The 22,841-nt window shown below is 40.7% G+C and overlaps 2 protein-coding genes across 4 annotated transcripts in view; both read right to left on the reverse strand.

Annotated features, from left to right (window-relative positions):
- LOC123508868 (acetylcholinesterase-like) overlaps positions 1-9,203 on the reverse strand; it is a 62,811-nt gene extending 53,608 nt beyond the window's left edge. Inside the window, exon 1 of the mRNA XM_045262853.1 lies at positions 9,091-9,203. The gene's annotated coding sequence lies outside the window, so the exon portion shown is untranslated. The remainder of the gene's footprint in view (positions 1-9,090) is intronic.
- Positions 9,204-10,898: 1,695 nt separating this feature from the next.
- The window catches only part of LOC123508893 (secretin receptor-like), a 69,589-nt gene continuing 57,646 nt past the window's right edge, over positions 10,899-22,841 (reverse strand). For all 3 annotated transcript variants that reach the window (XM_045262897.1, XM_045262898.1, XM_045262896.1), the window contains one exon: positions 10,899-17,012. In XM_045262897.1, coding sequence (XP_045118832.1) covers positions 16,656-17,012 — 357 coding nt within the window. In that variant the 3' untranslated portion in view covers positions 10,899-16,655. The remainder of the gene's footprint in view (positions 17,013-22,841) is intronic.

The raw sequence follows: 22,841 nt of genomic DNA on the forward strand, positions 1-22,841 counted from the left end.
GAGGAAGTAGTATCCACAAGTAGTAGATAGTCTAGGAAGTGTCAGATTTCTCGGTTTATACATATACATACGCAGACTTATTCATTACCTCCAGAAAAGTTGTGAATTGTACGTCAGATCCCAGGTAATGCTGTGTTGTGTTCTTACCTTCTGGCGGTGAGTGTTTAGGAAGAGCAACAAAGCCTCGCTGTTTCAAAACCCACTTCGCTAATGACGGCCTCTCCTGGCATTGTTTCTCAAGCACGAGTGGCTGTTGCTGTACACGGAGAATCCAGTCTTATGCTCAACTATATATAACTTGCACAAAATGAATCGTGTTCTAATTATCTAATGAAAATAAATAAATATATCCTTTGCAATATTCCATTTGTTATTTTCTTATCACTGAAGGTGTTAATCTTTTCATGTATTCAATAAGCAAGTCTGTTTCTTTATTATCAGTAAGAAGTGAAGGATAAGTTATTGTCACGTGCATCTCTCTATCTGGTAAACTATCGACTTTTTAACACTAGTGGAAATTATTTGCTGTGTATCATTACTTTGTCTTTATATATCAGACAACCAGACTTTTTCATTCGTCTTCGGTTAGGCACAGAAGATTTGATTCACTGCCACGTGTTACCTTCTCTCTAATAAATCAGGGGAATCTCATATGAACGACGTAAATTTCCTGTTGTTGAAAAAAAATATCTCCCTCAAACTCTATTTCCCTATCTATTATCATCACGCAACACAATAATATAAAAAAAGACATTTCCTTATCTTTCCCTATCAGACCTATCATTACTAAGCCACATCGTACACCAGTGAAAAGATTAACAATATTTTTCTCAAACCCAGTCTTTCTGCAATCTCTTCTATCATTATCTAAAAATAAAAAGACAAACAATACTTTTATCAAACCCAATCTATCTGCAACCTCTTCTTTTATCAAGCCACACCATAGGAAAAAAACAACAGCATTACTCTATCCATCGCTAACCGTTCCATCATTACTACTCCACCACTTAACACAGAGACACAACATCACCGCATCACTTTCATTAAACTACCTTCCTCTATTCAGTTTGTACCATCACTACGCCAAACCACCATAACACAAGACGCTGAGGGTTCCATTTCTCTGAGTACATCATCCCCCCAAGCTGTCCTTCACGTGTCTGGTGCAGCCTTAAGCCCCTTTCCCCTTAAGCCAGACTCAGCCCAGCTCCAACCAGCCCTCGACCCTCAGTGCTCCAGGCTCAAAGGGGAGAGGAAGCGAGTCAAAGAGGCGCTGGATGAGGAGGAAGCAAAGAACCCCACGAGAAGTCCATGGAAAAATATTACTCTTGCTCCTCTTGAATGGCAGTCTCGCTTGGTAATTCGAGACTGCTATTAAAATGTTGCTTATAATTCCCGCATTTCGTAAAGTCTAAAGTCTCGTGTGTTGGTTGGAATAAGGTGGATAAAAGGTACATTTTGGGGTCATAAGACAGTAAGGTGAGATGCAAGAAATGATAAGGTTTACATGTGCACAGTCCCTGGTGGAAAAACGAAAAACTAGAAATGGTTATACGTATTTTCATCGTATTCCCATCTATTGGTTTGTTTAGTCTTATTTAAAGCTCAGAATCGGCTCAGCTTCAACCGAGAGAGAGAGAGAGAGAGAGAGAGAGAGAGAGAGAGAGAGAGAGAGAGAGAGAGAGAGAGAGAGACAGACAGAGACACAGAGACCTAGCACTAAAGAGGAGTGTAACAAAAATAACCTTAACATCATCACTACCAAAAAAAAAAAAAAAAATGCATACAGTTCCCAAGTAAATGAAATCCTTTAAATGTAACGAGAACTTACTCCTTGATCCCTTGGAAATAGAGTTACGTAATGATTCCGCCTTGTGTTTGTTCAAGAGTTGGGAAATAAGGACAGTAATTACGGTACACGATTTGGCTTCTTACTTTAAAGATTTGAGTTATTTTTTTTCATTTCTTATAAGTATTTAGGCAGTAGAGGTCGCTATCAATGGGGATACGAGGTGGTTTATTTTGTCTAATTATGTTTTTTTTTTAAATAAGAGTTGGGTAACAGGAAAACGCCTTGTTATGTAAAGCTACCTGGTTTATTACTTAGCTAGACAAACCCTACATACTCTCTCTCTCTCTCTCTCTCTCTCTCTCTCTCTCTCTCTCTCTGTCAGTCTGTCTGTCTCTTTACCTGTCTGTCTGTTTGTCTTTCTGTCTGTCTGTCTGTCTGCCTGCTTCTCTCTCTCTCTCTCTCTCTCTCTGTGTGTGTGTGTGTGTGTGTGTGTGTGTGTGTGTGTGTGTGTGTGTGTGTCTAGTTAGTCAAGTTAGTAAGGTTTGTTTTATTAGTTTGTTTGTTCACGTTAAGGCAGTTAGATCTTGTTCATTGGTCCGTTTATCAGTTCATTTTGCTTGGTGAGTCAGATAGTTTTGAGTTTGCTTGGTGAGTCAGACAGTTTTGAGTTTGCTTGGTGAGTCAGACAGTTTTGAGTTTGCTTGGTGAGTCAGACAGTTTTGAGTTTGCTTGGTGAGTCAGACAGTGTTGAGTTTGCTTGGTGAGTCAGACAGTTTTGAGTTTGCTTGGTGAGTCACGCAGTTTTGAGTTTGCTTGGTGAGTCACGCAGTTTTGAGTTTGCTTGGTGAGTCAGACAGTTTTGAGTTTGCTTGGTGAGTCAGACAGTTTTGAGTTTGCTTGGTGAGTCAGACAGTTTTGAGTTTGCTTGGTGAGTCAGACAGTTTTGAGTTTGCTTGGTGAGTCAGGCAATTCTAAGTTTGGATAGTGAGTCAGTCGGTGAGTTAAGCAAGATTAGTAAGTCAGTGAGCTTAGTTAGTTAGTCAATTAGATCGTTAAGTCAGTCAGTTCCTTTTATGAGTCAGTTGGTCAGCATGTGAGATGAACTAAGTTGGTTTTCCCGTCGTGTAATATAAAGTGACTCTCGCTGTTTAAGAAGAAACACAACGACCATGAACAAAACGAAGAGGCAACAAGATGAATGAATAAAGAAGAGAATAAAGGATGAGACGATAAGAAGGACGATGAGGGAGAAGACGAGGATGAAGGTGAATATCAAATGACTCCCTATATATGAAAAAAAAAGGGAATTGTTTACAGATTACCTCAAGCGTATATGACTTCATAATTCGTGCGGTGCCAGTTTTTTTTTTTTTCTCTCTTTCACGGGAATTTATGAGCTAAAGGGGATACTTTTTAGGGTACCTCCTATCTCAAAGCCCACCCGCTAGGAAACCGTTGCCCCGAGTGAGGAAGCCCAACCTACACTCGGACCGTGGACAGGATTCGAACCAGTGCGCTTGGAGACCCCTCGGACCCCAAAGCATGCATGGCTCCACTTTACCACGGCGGCCCATTAGGCATATAAAACGTGCCGTGTTATCGCTCAAGGAAATAAACAAAATAAATTAATAAGTAGGAAAATAAATGGAAAAATAAATTGGTCTTTTTTCTTGATTTGACAGCTGATTATTTTATGAAGCAACTTTTGTGTGTGTGTGTGTGTGTGTGTGTGTGTGTGTGTGTGTGTGTGTGTGTGTGTGTTAATTTATCCATCAACTACTTTTTCGTCCTTGGTTTCTTGGTTGCATAAGAAAAACGAAAGAACAACAAAAGCTAACAGTAAAACAAGACGAGAGAGAGAGAGAGAGAGAGAGAGAGAGAGAGAGAGAGAGAGAGAGAGAGATAACGTACCCTTGACAAGAAAAAGAACAGCGGTGCACGTTAACACATCCCACCCCTGACCCTACGTGCACAAACAAGACCTCACTTCATAAACTATTCACCTCACAATGCTCATCTTTACCTCCATTTTTCCCGGCTTTACTTTTCATCCTCCTGCTCATCTCCTTCACGCTCGGCAGCAATAAAGTCTGATATTAAAATTCCCTTGCCTTTCTTACCACTCCACGTCGCTTCCCTCCTGCAGTGAGCTCTTCCCTCCTACGTCTGATACTCATTACATTTAGCTGTCCTTCGTCTCTCCTTTGAACCAGACTAGTCACTTTGTTATTGGCAAACTCCACAACTCTCTCGGCTTCTTATATCTCGCTTTTCTCTCGCGACTCGTGATCTTTCCTAAGAGCATCGGAACCTCTTCATAACTTGGGTTTTTGATAAGTTGTGTCTCATTCGACGTTTATCTCATGAAGGCTTGTTGTTTACCTTGCTTATGACTTCTTTTATGCTCCCTCCTGCTTTCCTTTTTTGACGTTGGCGTGTGAAATGGAGAGGTAAGGAAATGCTAATGGTGTTTTCATGACTTCTGCCGTGCGTGGAGTGTTTATCGTCACTGTCTAAAAGGGAAAGGAATGTCGCAGTGTTTATGTAAGTGATAATCCGTGCTTCAGTGCTCACTCGGAATGGAAAGAGGATAAAATATGAATACGAAATGCTTTTGTTATTTAATTCTCATGGCATTCAATTTAGGTCTGTATCTTTTAAGTATTTAGAATTTCAGCATTTCCGTAATAACAGCATTTTTTCCTTTTCTTCTCCTCTTCCTCTTCTTTTTCCTACTCGCCTCTTCCTTTCGTCTTAATAAACAAAAGCACACAGCAATGAGGAAAGTTGGAAGGCATTTTTCTTACTTGTGATTGCATAGAGAGAGAGAGAGAGAGAGAGAGAGAGAGAGAGAGAGAGAGAGAGAGAGAGAGAGAGAGATAATTTTTCTCCATGTCTGATAAATCTCTCTCTCTCTCTCTCTCTCTCTCTCTCTCTCTATCTATCTACACCTATGTATCTATTCCTCCCTGCCTCTCTTTATCTACATAAGTACCTCTCTCTCTCTCTCTCTCTAAACAACTGTATCGTCGTATTAATATTCTAAATCAATCCGTTCTTCTATACACAGTGCCAATTCAAAGAAGGGATAACTGGAAGTTGAGAAATGAATCAGGGAAATGAACCAACGAAACAGGCAAATTAGCTACCATTCCCTCGTCAGGCAACACGCACTAATGGGTCACTTATTAACTAACCTAATTTTCCTTCCCACTCGAGGCAGAAGAGATGACATTTGGAACCCATTAAGAAACATTTGAGATAGTTTTCCAAGTTGTACGTCTCTGGATTGTTCTTTTTAACGAGGCTGGGAATCTATACAGCAAACTTCACTAATGATGTTATTGAAGCACTTTAAGGAGGAAAGTACCAATTCCTCGCATTTCTCAAACTTTCCCGCCAAGAATTTCATAAGAACGTGTGCTACTTTTGAGACGACTAAAAAGGAAGGAAAGAAAATAAAGGGAGAGAATAGAAAGTAACAGAAAGAGTGTGCTATAGCGTCCCTCTCTTGGCGTGGGTAAACAAACAGTGGCGGGTTACGGAGGCTCGGGTTACGAGGATGAACAAAAGGCGTCGTCGGCTTGTAATGAAGAGAAACGTGGGTGTAAGTTCTAATTTTTTTTTTCCTTGGCTTTTTCATCTTCTTTAGACACATTCATTACTACACTTCCTCACCTCCTTCTCTATCTTCCCCTCTACCCCTCTCCCTCTCCCTCTTTCTCACGGTCTGTATTCCATTTCCTCGTAGTCTCCCATCCAACACCACCACTCGTTTTCTCTCTCATTTACTCCTCTTCCCCGACTCGTTTTCCTTACATCGCCCACCGTCAGCTTATCTTACAACAATAAGCTTCCCTACCCGTCTTCTGTTGCGTTAGTAAGGGTTCCTAAACTAAAGAGGGCACTAGTGAATCCTGAGCACACTAACACATAGTAATAGTAAACAAAGACGCCATTTTCTTCTTTTAAAAAATGTTTCCCTTCACTTTTGTAACGTAAAAATAGCGAGCGAGCTTACAATCTCTTCAGCTCCTTAGACTCTTCTACGCCTTCTCTCTCTCTCTCTCTCTCTCTCTCTCTCTCTCTCTCTCTCTGTACGGACTTTAGATACATTTGCTACACATCTTATATGACATGTATATTATAAAGGTTAATAGATGTATCAGTCTCTCTCTCTCTCTCTCTCTCTCTCTCTCTCTCTCTCTCTCTCCCCGTATTGACGCTATGATACGGTAGCTCAGCGCCCTCTGTTTGTCCTCACTCGCTACTGGGACACTCGGAAAATGACAACAAATGACGATTATCTGAGCTAAGGAAAGAAAAAAAGAGAGAAAACCTTCCCTTCTTTCATTTCCTCGACGCTGCAACACAAGAAGACCACCGTTTCCTTCCCCACGTTGCCGTATAGTAGCCTAGAGAGAAGAGAGAGAGAGAGAGAGAGAGAGAGAGAGAGAGAGAGAGAGAGAGAGAGAGTCAATCAGAAGGGCTGGTGTTGACTTGGCTGCTTCTCCAATTGTGGTAGTGAGCCTCTGGGAACCCTGACAAACATTCTCTCTCTCTCTCTCTCTCTCTCTCTCTCTCTCTCTCTCTCTCTCTCTTCATTTCCTTCCTTCCCTTGACATTTCCATCTTCCCTTTCCCGTCAGTCCGTCTTCTCATCTTTCTCCTCCTTCTTCGTCTGTCTCTCTCTCTCTCTCTCTCTCTCTCTCTCTCTCTCTCTCTCTCTCTCTCTCTCTCTCCTCTTCCATTCTTTGGTAAATCTTCTTTCTCCACACGCCGAGTACAAACAGAGACGCTCTTTATCCCGCAGTTTCCTCATTTAGTCACCAAAATTGCAAAACCCTTTAATCACACGCTGGCAGAAGAAGAAGAAGAAGAAGAAGAAGAAAAGGAATAATGAAGAAGAAAATTGAAAAAGCATTATCACCACTGCCAGGACGGTGGAGGGACGAGCGAGAGTTTAATTACCACTTTGCTATTTTTTAAGGCAGAAAGTTGGTGGCTCCCAGTTCTGCGGCAGGTGAGTTGATGAGGCTCCAGATGTTTCGCCTTGCCATCTAGAGGCGTTGCTACTTCGACTGAGTTACTGGATGTTAGTCTATGTGCTCTATACAAAACGATAGGAACGATAGAAAAAAAAACCCAAGTCTTCTCTTTTACTCAATACCCCACGCCTTCTAAAACAGTCAGGCTCTGGATATCTCCGTGGCAAAGTGGTTGCGGTGCTTCTTCGCTTCGGTTACAGGAAGTTATGCTGTATATAAAACGATAGAAAAGCCTGTTACAGTAAGGGTACTGGGTAGCTTCGTGGTAAAGTGGTTTGCTCGTGATGGTGATGGAGGAAGTTCGATCATAACCCACGGCACGCCTTTGGATGACATTGGTGGTGCTTTCTCTTCAACGTCAGCCAGGGACAGGCCACAAGCTGACATGTCTGCCATATGGTTCCCTTATGCAGTCGATACGCTTTAACCTACAGCCTTTCTAGTGACAGAATACAAAATGGAGTGACGATACAGAAGCAACAGTAGTAGTAACAGCGGAGAAGCAATGAAATACAACGACAGATTAGAGGCAACAACAACAAAGGAATAAGACATGTACTTCAAACCTTCATATTCCCATGGGTATATTTTCACTCATATAGTTTGAGATCTAGAAATAACGCGTGTGGTATTAACGGTGATCGAGTAAATGCAACAAGTTAGGATTTCATAAGTTCACAAAAAACAAAAATGGAAAAAAAAAGTCGTGCAATTCAAAACAAACATGAAGTGGCTATGAAATTTCAGAACACTCATCCTCTAAGTTTTTAGCGATTGTTTCTCATTCTGTCTGGGAAGTGGCACCGAAGTGGGCCTTTTCTTATTTTTTGTTGCTCTTGGAAAAGTGAAAATTATTCCATTAGACGCAGCAACAGCTTAGGATATATGGCACTGCTACAGTTAACGGGAAAACACTACATCTCTATATCTTCCAACAGGCAACTATTGTAAACGCCTTTGGTTCGACAAGGATTCGAACACGAGCTGCCTTTACTAACTATACACCACCCAGCCATCTACTTGGTCTTGGACGGTGCCTCTCCAACATAAGGTATATATTTTCTCCATCATTACATTAGTTTATATATAGCAAGTGTCACATCACAGCAGTCGGAGAGTTAATACCCTTTCAGGTCCCCTTAAGCAAGCCATCACGTGAGAGGTTAAGAGTATGGTAATGCTTCCCTGAAATGTTTGTTCCCAGTCAAGCCGCCATATGGAAAACTTTTCACACTTACCCACAAACTCATGAATAGTAAGATGGTAGTGACGCCATTGCCGACGCCTCTTAAATGGAAATGGAGGGCGAGGTGACAAACTCCTTCATTCTTTCCCTATCTAAAAATATCGCCCTAACTCTTCAGGTAGGGGCGAGCAACCAACCAAACAACACGCCTCCCTTCGTTAAGTTCAAGGAGAGAAATGTACAGAGGATAAGGTTACATTGAAGGCTTCCACTGACTACCTCTTTGCCTCCTCCTTCCCCAGTTGAGAGGATATTCTTATTTGCCACGCTTCCCACACAACCTGAAGCCAATTATGCAAATTAATTAACGTGCTCAAGTATTTGTAAGGCAGGTAAGGATGATCAAAAGCAGGTGAAGAGCCTGGAAAAATATGACAAAAGGATCTCTTGCCTTTTACTTACCACAAGTCTTTTCTTTTTATAGATTTCAGTCTCTTGTCCTTGAAAGTTGGAATTTTATCACGCAAATATCTTCCTCAACAATAACACCAGTCTCGCGATTCTCAGGGACTCGTTATAAAGGAGTCACCGAAACTGCTTCGAATGAGTGAACGAGACAGTCAGCCAGCCAGACATGTTAGACAATCTACAATTACAGTCAGGAGTTTTTTTCATGTAAGACGGAAAATTGGCCAAGGACAACATATATACATCACACACATCATACATCTGATACATATATACATCACACAATACATCAAATTACACCAGAACACACCAAATGGGATAATACATTTTAACACCTGTAATACTGGAACACATTTTTATCATGAGGCTATATTATTGGCATTGGGAAGGGCCTATGGAGATCAGAAGATTAACGCCCACAGTCTTCATTATTTTAATCCCCCACAAGTTTTTGAAGCTGTATAAAATCAGCAAATAGTAAGTAGAATGAATATGGAAACGCGTCATGGTACTCAAGGGGTTAACACCAGAAATCCCTCTCAATACGTAATTATTAGATACAAAAATGTCATAAACTCAATACTAAACATTACTTACTATGCTGCGTTCTTCCTTGAGTCCTCGTCACCAGCCTTCCTTGACCACCACGCTACCAAACACAAAGAATCAGTCCAGATCACAAAGGAACGTCAACCATCCCTCACATTCACAATAACACTGAAGCCGTCAGGAAATGTCCGGACAATCAGCACATGGCATCTTCAGGCTTTCTTTGATGTGACTGGCTGATTGAAACCCAGCATCTTCCTCTAACCAATCAGCGTTCAGAGATTCCTTACCTAACCAGTGATACTGTGGAACACATGCACTAATACAATGTTCTCTTAATCGATGTTTAGCGTGATCAACTACAATAGTGAAGGAGAGTAAAAAAGAAAGATGGGATCATTAATTTACGGGTGTTGTGTTTTAGTGTAGTTAGAATCAAATACTGTACCTATTAACACAACAGAAAACGGAAAGAGAGACGTAATGTTGGCGCTGGGAGATGCAAATAAAACGGATTGGAGAAGTGGATCTAGTACGAGAGAAAACAAATGGAGAGAGAGAGAGAGAGAGAGAGAGAGAGAGAGAGAGAGAGAGAGAGAGAGAGTACACAAGCTATCGTTCTTTAATGTCAACACACTCTCGTATTTTTGTCTCCCCTGGGATGAACGTTTCCCTTTCGGTCTGTCGCTGTAAAATCCCAAGGGTCTTTTTCCCTCCATACTGCAATGTCCTTTTTTCCATCTCGCGGTGAACTGAATGCGAGGAACACTTTTGCCGCTCAGGAGAGAGAGAGAGAGAGAGAGAGAGAGAGAGAGAGAGAGAGAGAGTGGGTAGACATATAGAAGTATACAATTTTTTTAGTCTTCTTCTTCTTTTTTTTTGTTGTTGTTGTTGTTTCTTCTTCTTTTATATGGAGTCAGTAGTAAAAGTTTTATTTTTAAATGGCAACATACCTCTTTTCTGGTCTCAGTGGAACAAGTAAGCGACAATACAGTTTAATTTTGTCAAGTATCATGTATGTATTTCTCTCCTTTTTCATTACTTTTCCTCTTGAAGCTTTTTTCCCCTCTTTTTTCCATACTCATCGGTGAAAAAAGTTAAGATTTTGAAGTGACAATGTAGTTGAAATTATTATTGTAAAGTAAAGCGTATGTAGTTCATTTATTTTCATTACTTTTTCATAATAACTTTTCAAAAAAATTCTATCTAATCTCAACAGTAAAAGTAAGCAAGATTTTAGATAACAAAAAGTTTAGATTAATTATGTAAAGCGTAGCGCATATATTTTACTTCCCAAGGCTCTTCCATCAAGGTTTCCATCAAGTCTCTTTGCAACTTGGGATCTTGTGAGCAGTCCGCGAGGGAGGAACTTACCCTGGAAGTTGAGGACATTTCTTCTCATTTGCCGGAGGTTTACGAGATTGTGAAGAGCAGCACGTGTGGCGAGATGGATTGCCAGTTCCCGTCAGGAGGTGATGCTCAGAAACTGGCAATAATATACAAGAAATCTGTGAAAATTGACTGGAAACTTGAGGTGAAAGTCAGATATTGGCAATAATATACAAGGAATCTTAGAACATTGATTGGGGGCACTTATCAAAAGGTAGAAGGGAAAGTTTGTTAATAATGTACAAGGACACAGAAATTATTGGCAGTTCCCACAAGGATAATATGCAAGGAGATGAAAGTCAGACACTAGTAACATTCTAAAAAGATACTGTCAAAATTCCAGCTTGTACTTGTGAAGGGAAGCAAGAACAATAAAACTTTGATGAAGGAGAAGAAGAAAAGGACAGACCAAATTTCTTATTTTATGTCCCTCTATCTCCTCCTTCACAAAGCATCTCGCCTTTTTATTGATATACTTTTATTAGAAAAATAACATCCGTAACATACATAAAACATGCATGCTGACGTGGCCGCGGCATGGCTGGATGAGAGGACCACCACGTCTCCTTCTCTGATTCATAACAGGAAACACAGACGCCCTTTGGAATCCAGATATGTTCAGAGCTTTTTGCTTTTTTTTTTTCGTAATTACAACACATATTTCCGGAAAGCGACAAATACCACATGGTGAAACACTTCTGCGACGCACCACGACTGCTTTCAAAAGACTCTAGCTGAAGTCACACGGGTTATTAAGGGAAGCTTTACCGTTTAAGTGACAGATAAACAAAAAATATCTACATCCAACAGAGAAATAGTCTTGAAAACTCGGCTAATTACTTCTGTGGCCTTTGAAAATAATCATGGTGAGAGAGCAAAGAGTTTCTGAATACAGGCCAAAGTATAAGCATGATGAGTGTGTGGTGTGATGGTGGCCCCACGTGAGGCAGTGGACACCCGCACAGCCGCGCCACGCAGTACCCTGTTGGCTGGACAGTACTGCGACACATACCGGGAAGGATAATGGACTAACGGGGTGTGGTTAGTTCATGAGCCTCGCGTATTAGCACATTACCAATAGATACAAATGAAAATATATCTATTACTATGTCTCAGTATGTACATGTTCACACGTTACATAGATATGGTTACACTACGACTGGTAAAACGTGACACATATCCCCTAAAACACAGTCGATCTGCGGTACAGTTCACGTGGAGCAATAAACGAACCATCCATTCCTCGCACACGTTACTGGAACAGGAACACAAAAGCTACGAGAGAAACGGGTCCATTACACAGTGTCCCAGCGTGTTCTGTGGTGTGTGGAGCAGGATCGGACGCCTCCTCTTCCTTCTCTCTCCTTGGACGTAACGATTAGCATAAAATCAGCGCCAAAAATCTGGATCTCAAGACAACGACCTCGGAATTTCCTGAGTGTGTCCTGGATACACGCGCCCGTTTTCTTTGCAAACTCGAGAAGGAAGCAAGGCGAGCACCAAGACACGGAAACTTTCTCAGCCAACATGTGAATTTACAACATCCGCGCCGGGAAATGTGTCCACAGCTGGTCCAGGCGTCATTATGCTCCACTCTCGTCCCTCCCAGTCATCTGTGCCGCGCTTCCTCGCACCGCCAGCCCGCACACAGTCTGCAGGTGTTTCTGCCTCGTGCGTGAAGGCGAGAATTACATTAGCAGCGGCGGGAAACTTTTGGGAATCTGTTTTGTGTTCGTTCAGCATCTGCCGGACTGACGAGATTCTGATTCCCGTTTTCTCTGGCAAGACTCTTTAAGTGAAATGAATACTGAATTTCACGGGAACAAAGCGTTTTTTCCCTTAATGGAGTTTGAGAGATGATGAATGATAGGTGAAACATTGGAGAAAAGTCATTAGAATCCTTATAATCGATCAGTAAGTAAATTCATTCTACTTCCTATGATCTAATTAAACTGATGTAGATTGAATGTGGATTTGAATAGATGGACGTGAATTTCTTGTCCCGTGCAGGATTAATCGACAGTTACGTAAACATAACATGACAAAAAAATCATAACTCATCTTAACATTCGTAGGTGCTTCTATTCTTACTCAGATTTCAGACACAACGCCAAGAATTATGAAGAGACAGCTCTCTCTCTCTACGTCCACTTATTTTCTTAATTTAGAGTGAAAGACGAGGAAAAAAAATCGCTCCTAAACAGAAAGTCACGCAGCCACTCGAGTACCAAACTCCTTGGTACCTCGAAGCACATGACAGGAACCTACACTGTATTTACATTACCTAACGTCACTGGAGCTACAAAGTCTCTCCTGCTCACTGATTAATTTGATTCGAAGACAACTACATTGATTAGACTGACGCTGCAGTACTTCATGTGTCCACTGCCTCGTTTGATTAAATAACTAAGTTCGAGCAAAACTACACCGATGAATCTGACGCTACAGTACCTCACCTGCTGACTTCCTTATTTGATTGACTGTTTGCCCGAGAAAAGGATACGCTGTTTACATTGATGCAACAGTATCTCGCCTTCAGACTGCTAGTTAGCTTACAGAAACAACGCTTCGAGAGAGTGATTTTTATAACAGCGTAGGGAAATGAGGTGAGTGGAAATGGTTACACTGATTACAAATTCAAGAAAAGGAATCATAAAGAACAAATAAAATAAAGCTAAAGAATAAATAATTATACTGATTAATAATTCAGAAGGAGAAATTTTTATAATGTAAAAAAAATAGAGTAGAAATACTACTAAAAAAAGTCGAGAATTAAATTAAAAAAATACAAAACAAGAAAACACTGCTTATAAATTCAAAAAAGAAACTATTTATCCCTTCAGTACCAGGACGTGTTTCCATATTCATTCCGGTTACTATTTGGCGATTTCATACAGCTTCAGAAACACAAGTTGAGATTAGAATAGCAGACACTGGCCATTATTCTTTTGACCTCCATAGACCCCTCCTAATAGCCTGATCATACCTAAAACTCAAGGTAAAAATGCGTCTCAGTATTGAAGGGGAAAAAAGAACACGAGGGAAAATAAATAAGGCCACAGAAGACTTGTTGATCCATGGAAGGCAGCTCCTGAAACCTGAACCAACACACGGTCCAGCTTTTCAATTCTTGCCTTCTTGCCTTTTGATTGTAATATTTAGAGTAAGTTCAATAGACTGACTAAATTTCTTACCCTCGATACGCCAGGAATGAAATAGAGAATAAAGCTGAGTTTCTCTTTACACTTACGTATATGAATGAACAGATGAATGAATAAATAACGCACAGACTTCACAAATTCTTCACGACAATTGAGGAAAAAGGAACATGTATGGGGGAAAAAGTCGAAGAAAGAAACTCATATAAAAAAAACTTACTAAATAAACTTCGTGACCTGGAAAAACAAATGGGAGGAGAAAAAATAATAAAAGGGCTACTTGACTCAACTTTCGCCGTCACGCTTGGGTAGGAAGGAGTCAGAGAGGGTGAAGGGAAGGCGCTGGATGAGGAAGAGCGTCGCCGAATCACACACTAACTCTTATCTCGAGTCCTGCTTCATTTTGATCCGAGATAGTTTAGTCCGTGACCCGAGTGACCGACGCCAAGTAGTAGTAGTAGTAGTAGTAGTAGTAGTAGTAGTAGTAGTAGTAGTAGTAGTAAAATGATAAATGATACAAATTGTACTAGAATCATAAAAAGAATAAATACTTGAAGGAAATGAGAAAGAAAACTGTATATGTTAAAAAAAGTGAAAACAAACCCAAGATTCAATTATAGTTAAAAAGAATCACTGTATGTATTATTTAGGTTCATAGTCTGACTTTCTCTCATTCATTTTATTTTCTGGTGACTTATATATAATTTTCTAGTTTCTTTCTTTAATGTTTTTTTTTTTTTGTTGCAGGTGTTGTTTTTCTTTCTACTTTATTTTCCTAATCACTCACATATGTTCTCCTCGTTTTCATTCAAGAGTTTTCCTGTATTACATTGCTTTCTACCATTCGTCATTTGATCTTCCATTTTTTTTTTTTTTCATATTCCACTACACAATTATAAACTCATCCTTTCACTTTCTATTCTATAAGACAAGCACTGCAGTTGTTCCTCATTTACCATTCTACGTACATAAAATAATCCTTGCATTCATTCATTTCATTTGATCACTCACATTTCTTTATCTTATCCCTGTAATCCCATTTTCTTTCATCACTGACACTGATTCCTCGTTTTCTTCCCACCCCAAACACTGCCAGAATTCCCGGGGCTGTCACGTCAGTGGGCGGGTGTTGCTCTGAAGTGTCAGGCATTGATGGTCTCGTTAGGCAGCTCCGTATCGATCTCCTGGCAACGCAAACACTTTACCCACACGCGCTGCACATTACTCATCCACTTGCATTGATCACTGCACAGGCAAGTTGTAATTGGCTCCGCACCACCGCTCAGTTCGTATCCACGTTTTGCTTTGCCCTATAATGAATACCACATGGACTATAAAACCATGATTGGTTACGCTGGCAAAAAATGACTGTCTATCTATAAAAACTGGGATTACTTTTGGATTCCTATTTCTAGGAGTGGTATTATTGTATGAGTATTTGTTTAATTTCTTCCTTTTCTTCAACCAAAAGTATCTCTCAGATAAGTGTTTCTATTACATCAAAACTAAATTTCACGACTCTTCCTTCACTTTACTTTCCATTAAAAAAAAAAAAAATAGCAATTCGTTTAGATCTTTCCTTGTTTTTTTTTCTTTTACAGAATGGCGTTATGCATTTTCTTTCATTTTTCTTTTTCTCTATTTTTTCACCGTTTGCCAGTCACTGTATTACGAAGAAGAGTTCACAATACAATACTCTAGTTCATCTTAATACGAACCACTTAATACACACAATATCAGCAGCGGGAGACAAGGAGTACTGACCAACACTATTCCAAAATGTTCGCTTCCATCATCATCCTGGCAGAGCTTCAGTACCTCCAACGATACGGACGGTCAAGAGTTACTGATAAAAGTTAGACTAGACTAATGTTTGATTTGTGAAAGCACTGACATGACGTGTGACTAGATTAAGCCATTACAATTATGCTCATCTTTGTTTACATTCAAAGCATTGAAAAAAGAAATGTTTGCATTGATACAGAAGAGAAAGACAGAGTAGGGATGCATTTTGTGTCTTATAATGTACTGATGTGTTGAAGGGACTGCTCATCTTTGTGTATATTTATTCTCTTCAGCACCAGGACGCGTTTTCATATTCATTTTGGTTACTACTTGACGACTTTATACAGCTTCAGAACCATATGTTGCGATTAGAATAGTAAAGATTCTAGTCATTAATCTTTCGACCTCCTTACACCCTTCCTAATGTACATAAATCGTCAAATCATACCCAAAAATCAAGGTAAGAATTCGCCTCAGTACTGAAGGGATTAAAGCAGTATATCAGTTATCTGCATTGTTAGAAAAAAAGACAGTAGGAATCAATTTTGTGTCTCATAAACTACTGGCTCACAAATCGAGTCTTGTTAGGTATCAACTTTCTGTCCCATGTTTACTTATCTATGGTAGAACAGGACAGATTGATGATGATCTTGAGTTAGTTTCTTTATACATGATGGGTAAAAAAATGGATAAACAAATAAAATAAACCACTATGCACCTTACATATCTTGCGCTTTAGTTCCATTGTCCTGTTAAATTACAACTTTCAATCACATTTTTACTTTCTTATCCAAAGCCCTCGTGTCTCCTTGGTTCACACAACACACCAGTAGAACGATGGGCACTTTTCACCTTTCACTTTTCTTCGTCCATGAAGTTCCCACGTCTCTAAGTACAAATGCAAATAAGTTCACGTGAGTCAGTACCTTGGAGACGCAATGTACAGGTGAATCAGGAAAGGTAGCGGTGTCTGGTACTCGGATCTCACAGTTCAGGTGAAGCAGCGTTCAGGTGACTAAGTGTTCAAGAGAAAAAAAAGGGAGTAAACATCAATATCAAAGCATCCCTTCACATAAGCTATCTGAACCGCTGCTCAAGTCACGTTAAGAGGATCGGAGAGCACAACAAGAGTATTTGCAGGAACACTAGAGGTTCCTGGGATCCTTAATTTCTTAACACACTAAACACAATCACAACACAGAGGGTTACATATAGTTCGTCTCCATTAACATACCGGGAAGAGGACCACACGAGGGAGATTTACGCGATACTTTACAGTCCTTAGAAAGTACTCTCCGTCAGGGCGGGGAGGGAGGGAGAAGCCCCTTGGGGCAGCAGCGGGGAGCCCTCACACGAGTCCCCAGCATCGTAGATAATCGTGGAGGGCGGCGGGATATCGAGCACCGAGTCACATTCTTGATCGTCTAAGTGAGTCTTCATCCCCTGGTCCTCGTGGTCAGCCGGGCCGTGGTTGACGCTGGAGAGAGGCTGGAGCAGGAGCACGCACGCTTTGTCACCTCCCTCGGGCGGTGTCTGGTGATTGCAGAGGACAGTCGCTTCCTGCAGGGGCGAAGTGACGGAGGTGGAATCTGGGGGCGGCTGCAGTTCCACCACGGCGAGACTCGTGGTGAAGGAAACCTAGAAAGAAGCCAAGAAAGAAGCGTGTTACTAAGCATCTGAAGCATAAAGGGAAAGTCAAGAGGGAAGGTAAGGGAGAAAGGGATACGTGAATCTCCACCACAAGAAAATGTGTTAGTGAAGGAATTGTGGGAAAGAGGAGAAGAAAGAGGCAAGCGTTACTTCATCACCTGGGAAACGTAAGGAACAGAGGTTAAAATGAAAATAAAATCGAGACAAAATGAACGATGGACGAAACGGGAGACAAGAACACGTGAAGCTCCAACACAGGAAGACTTTTAATGAACGAAACTTAACCCCCGCCAAAAAAAAAGAAAAGAAAAAAAGAGGACGAATGTTTTACTCCATCGTCTTAGAAACGAAGGGAGCTGAGTCAAGACGAAACAAAAGAAAAAGAATAAAGATGAAGTGGAGAGATACAGACGCACACGAAAAGAGAGAGGGAAGATAGAGGGCATGAAACAAAGACAGAGAACAATTTGCAGACTAGATAGTGGATGTGAGGATGAGGGGAAAGTGATATTGGCGTGTTACAGAAAACGATGGCAAATGTGGATGTTTTTAAGGAATCAGAAGAAAAGGAAGAAAGAGATAGGAAGATAAAAAAGTGAAGGAAGAGAGAGATAGAGAGAAAGAGAATAGGAAGAGGAGGCAAAAAAGAAAGAGAGAAGAGGAAGAAAGAGTTAAGAGAGAGAAAGAAGAGGAAGAGGAAGCAAGAAGGAAGAGAGAGAAGAGAAGGAAAAAGAAACGAGAGAAGAAGAAGAAGAGCTAGAAGAGAAAGAGAATAGGAAGAGAAGCAAAAAGGAAGACAGAAGAGGAAGAAAGAGTTAAGAGAGAGAAAGAAGAAGAAGAGGAAGTAAGAAGGAAGAGAGAAAAGAGGAGGAAAGAATAACGAGAGAAAGAAGAAAGCTGAAAGAGAAAGAGAATAGGAAGAGAAAGCAAATAAGGAAGAGAGAAGAAGAAGAAGAAAGAATTAAATGAGAGAAATAAGAGGAAAAGAAAGCAAAAAGGAAGAGAGATAAGAGGAAGAAAGAATAACGAGAAAAGAAAGAAGAGAGCTGAAAGAGAAAGAGAATAGGAAGAGGAAGCAATAGAGAAGAGAGAAGAGAAAGAAAGAGTTAAGAGAAAGAAGAGAAAAAAGATGTAAAAGAGAAAGAGAATAGGAAAAGGAATAAAAAGGAAAAGAGAACAGGAAGAAAGAGTTACGAGAGAAAAGGAAGAGGAAAAGAGAGCTAAGAAAGAAAGAGAAAAAGAAGAGGAAGCAAGAAGGATGAGAGAAGAGGAATAAAAAATTAGGAGAGAAAAAAAGAGGAGAGAGAACTAGAAGAGAAAAATAAGAGGAAGAAAAAGCAAGAAGAAGAGAAGAGGAAGAGAGAGTTAAGAGAGAGAAGAGGAAGAGGAAAAGAGAGGTAAAAGAGAAAGAGAAGAAGAAAAGGAAGAAAGAAGGAAGAGATAAGAGGAAAAGAGTTACGAGACAAAAAGAGAAAAGGAAGAAAGAGGTTGGAGGGAGAAGGAAAAGGAGGAGAGAAAGGTAGAAAAAAGAGAAAAAAATGAAAAAAAGAACAAGAAAAGAGAAAGAAGAAAAAAAATTGAAAGAAAGAAGGAAAAATACAACAAAAACTACGATAACGGTGTGTTACAAGAATGGCAACACTTTCATATGGTGAAGTGAAGTGAGGTGTTTTGAGTGTTGCAAATGGATCACGGGTCACTGATGATGCGAAGAGACAGTGAGAGGAGCTGGTGAGATGTGGAGGGTGGGTAAGAGGATAAAAGTGATAGATATGAGAAGATGATGAGAGTTATGGGAAATATGACAGGTATTCCCTCGCCTTCACGTTCATAATTGTCTGGATGCGCTAATGATGGTTCCTCTTATCCCTTCTCTTCCTCCTCAGCTTCCCTTCCATCTTATCCTCTTCTTTATTTCCCTTGCTTTCTCTCTCTCTCTCTCTCTCTCTCTCTCTCTCTCTCTCTCTCTCTCTCTCTCTCTTTACGCGTTTCTCACTCTGATTCTTTTCTCAGCAATTGAAGAAGCTTATTGCGATTCTCTCTCTCTCTCTCTTTTTTATTTTTATTCAAACAATAGATATAATACACATGCCAAAGCCCTAGTCATTACGAGCGTAGGGCTCTCTATGGCTATGTCTACAAAAAATAATAGTATAATGATGTTTACAGTGTAATGTGGTACAGACACAATGAATGAGTCCTTGATATAACGTGTCAGCTACTGCTGATCGGCGAGCCACTCGTTCGTTCGGCACTTGAAGGTGTGCAGGGAGGTGGAGCGGTGCAGGTCCTTGCTGAGCACCATCTGGTTCCACAGGCGACTGTACCGTGGCAGGAAGGAGCGTATATTATGCTCAGTCCTGCTGAACGGTACAGCCACCGTGTGTGGGTGCTCAGAGTTTTCTGCCGATTGCGTAGGCGCAGAGTAGCGAGGTGAGGGGTGTGCAGTGCCTGAGCTTTGAACATGTCACAAAGCCCCGCCACATCCCGCCTGTGCTGCAGTGGCTGGAAGGTGTCTGGTGCGTGGCCCTCTCTCTCTCTCTCTCTCTCTCTCTCTCTCTCTCTCTCTCTCTCTCTCTGTGTGTTTGTGTCTGTCTGTCTGTCTATCTGTCTCTCTCTCTCTCTCTCTCTCTCTCTCTCTCTCTCTCTCTTTTTTATGCCAATAAGCCTAATTAAGTGAAATTAGCGCCATTTACTTTCTCGATAATCAGCTTTTGGAGCTAATGAATAATTCAACCACATGGGCACACACACACACACACACACACACACACACACACACACACACACACAGACCAGAAATTCATCCAGCATCCGTTTTCTATTAAGATGAGGAGGAGGAAAAGGAAGAGGAGGAGGAGGAGGAGGAGGAGGAGGAGGAGGAGGAGGAGGAGGAGGAGGAGGAGGAGGAGGAGGAGGAGGAGGAGGAGGAGGAGGAAGAGGACGGGGAGAAGGAGGAGTGTAAAAAATAAAGAGGATAATAACACAGTAACAATGAGCACAAAAGAGACATCATTAGTAGTAAACAATTAACGACTGATTTTTTTTTTCTGATTCTTTTTCCTTTTTGTTTTTGTTCTTCGTCCGCCTCTCTTGTTTTAAAGAAAATGAATAATGAAGATAAAAAAGACAATAATAAGAGAGAGCTCACTCCGTAATGGGGAAGACTGGCTAGGTGACCAGTAGACGACCGAGGTGAATTACACAGAGAGAGAGAGAGAGAGAGAGAGAGAGAGAGAGAGAGAGAGAGAGAGAACTATGGCCCAAGATATTAGATTTTGACATAGCACTACGAAACGAAAGATGAAAAAAAATATACTCTGAACAAGACGTGAAAGCTACTGAAACTAACACATGAAGCCAACAAAAGTGAAAAAAAAACGAAACAAAGAGGAAAATAGAATAAAGACAGGGAAGAAACACACAAGGACAAAAAAGAAAAAAATGGAAAAAAAAAAGAAAAATAGGAAAGTGAATGAAAGGACAAAGCTAATTAGAGCAAGGAAATGAATTTAAGAATAAAGAATAGAGAAAGAGAGAGAGAGAGAGAGAGAGAGAGAGAGAGAGAGAGAGAGAGAGAGAGAGAGAGAGAGAGAGAGAGAGAGAGAGAGAGAGAGAGAGAGAGAGAGAGAGAGAGAGAGAGAGAGAGAGAGAGAGAGAGAGAGAGAGAGAGAGAGAGAGAGAGAACTATCGCCCATGATATTAGATTTTGACATAGCAATCAAATTACAATACAAAACAATGAAGAAGGAGGAGGAAGAGGAGGAGGAGATGGAAGAGAAGGAGGAGGAGGAAGAAGAAGAGGAGGAAGAGGAGGAGGACGAGGAGGAAGACGAGGAGGTCACCCAAGAGTGTCAACAAGCATGGGATCATAAAGGATGAGAGGAGGATCAGCAGAGCATGTTGTGGCATACAATGAGAGAGAGAGAGAGAGAGAGAGAGAGAGAGAGAGAGAGAGAGAGAGAGAGAGAGAGAGAGAGAGAGAGAGAGAGAGAGAGAGAGAGAGAGAGAGAGAGAGAGAGAGAGAGAGAGAGAGAGAGAGAGAGAGAGAGAGAGAGAGAGAGAGAGAGAGAGAGAGAGAGAGAGAGAGAGAGAGAGAGAGAGAGAGAGAGAGAGAGAGAGAGAGAGAGAGAGAGAGAGAGAGAGAGAGAGAGAGAGAGAGAGAGAGAGAGAGAGAGAGAGAGAGAGAGAGAGAGAGAGAGAGAGAGAGAGAGAGAGAGAGAGAGAGAGAGAGAGAGAGAGAGAGAGAGAGAGAGAGAGAGAGACTTATGAGACCTTGTAGGTATAAAAAGAGCTGTGTGTGTGTGTGTGTGTGTGTGTGTGTGTGTGTGTGTGTGTGTGTGTGTGTGTGTGTGTGTGTGTGTGTGTGTGTGTGTGTGTGTGTGTGTGTGTGTGTGTGTGTGTGTGTGTGTGTGTGTGTGTGTGTGTGTGTGTGTGTGTGGGACAGTGTACGTAGGTGTGTTTGTCGGTCGTGTTTGTTGCTTCATTTTACCTTAATTAATTGAATACACTCTTATCTCACCCTTTCTGTCCGACCCTGTCTCCTGCACTTTCTTCCCACGTCACTCTCTCTCTCTCTCTCTCTCTCTCTCTCTCTCTCTCTCTCTCTCTCTCGTCATTCTTCCCTTCTATTCACCTTTGTTTTTTTCTCTTCTTGTTTGTCTTTAGTAAATCAATAGTTTAGAATTTATATTGTTAATAAACTATAAAAAGATTGTTTACACACACACACACACACACACACACACACAGAGAGAGAGAGAGAGAGAGAGAGAGAGAGAGAGAGAGAGAGAGAGAGAGAGAGAGAGAGAGAGAGAGAGAGAGAGAGAGAGAGAGAGAGAGAGAGAGAGAGAGAGAGAGAGAGAGAGAGAGAGAGAGAGAGAGAGAGAGAGAGAGAGAGAGAGAGAGAGAGAGAGAGAGAGAGAGAGAGAGAGAGAGAGAAAACTATGGCCCATGATATTAGATTTTGACATAGCATTACAAAACGAAAGATGAAAAAAATATATCTCATTTAAAAAAAAAGGAAAACAAAACGAGAATCAATAAAAAATAACATTACATGAAAAATCTCAAGAAAACAACCCAAAAAAAAAAAACAAAACAAGACAGTAATAAAAAAAACACGAATTACCAAACACTACTAAAAAAAAATAAGAAAAAAAAATAAAACATCAATAAATAGAACAAAAAAAAAGACAAGGGAACAAACTGCAATAAACATAATCTCAAGAAAAAAAAAAACGAAAAAAAAACAAGACTAATAAAAAAAAAAACACGAATTACCAAACACTTCTAAAAATATAAGAAAAATAAAAACAACAACAATAACAAGAAAAACAAAGACAAGGGAACAAACTGCAATACACCTAAGGAACAATAACAACTCGGAACAAAACACAGTAAATAAAATAAAAAACACGAATTGCTAAACACTACTAAAATATAAATAAGAAAAAAATAAAACAACAACAATAACAAGAAAAACAAAGACAAGGGAACAGACTGCAATACACCTAAGGAACAATAACAACTGAGGAACAGGAGTGAGCAGACAAACGATGACTTAATTAACAATCTGGCAGGTGTGGATGACGCGTGGTCAGACTGAATAACATTGTATTACCTGTGTCAAGAGGTGAGTCACGTGATTATGACAGGAACTTTGAAGAATGGAACCTCTCTCTCTCTCTCTCTCTCTCTCTCTCTCTCTCTCTCTCTCTCTCTCTCTCTCTCTCTCTCTCTCTCGCTGGCTCGCTCGCTCTAATGGCCACACGGTCAATATCGCTACCAGGAGGAAAGGAGGAAGCAGTATAATAG

This window comes from Portunus trituberculatus, chromosome 25 (genome assembly GCF_017591435.1).
Source record: "Portunus trituberculatus isolate SZX2019 chromosome 25, ASM1759143v1, whole genome shotgun sequence".
In the NCBI taxonomy this organism is placed as follows: domain Eukaryota; kingdom Metazoa; phylum Arthropoda; class Malacostraca; order Decapoda; family Portunidae; genus Portunus; species Portunus trituberculatus.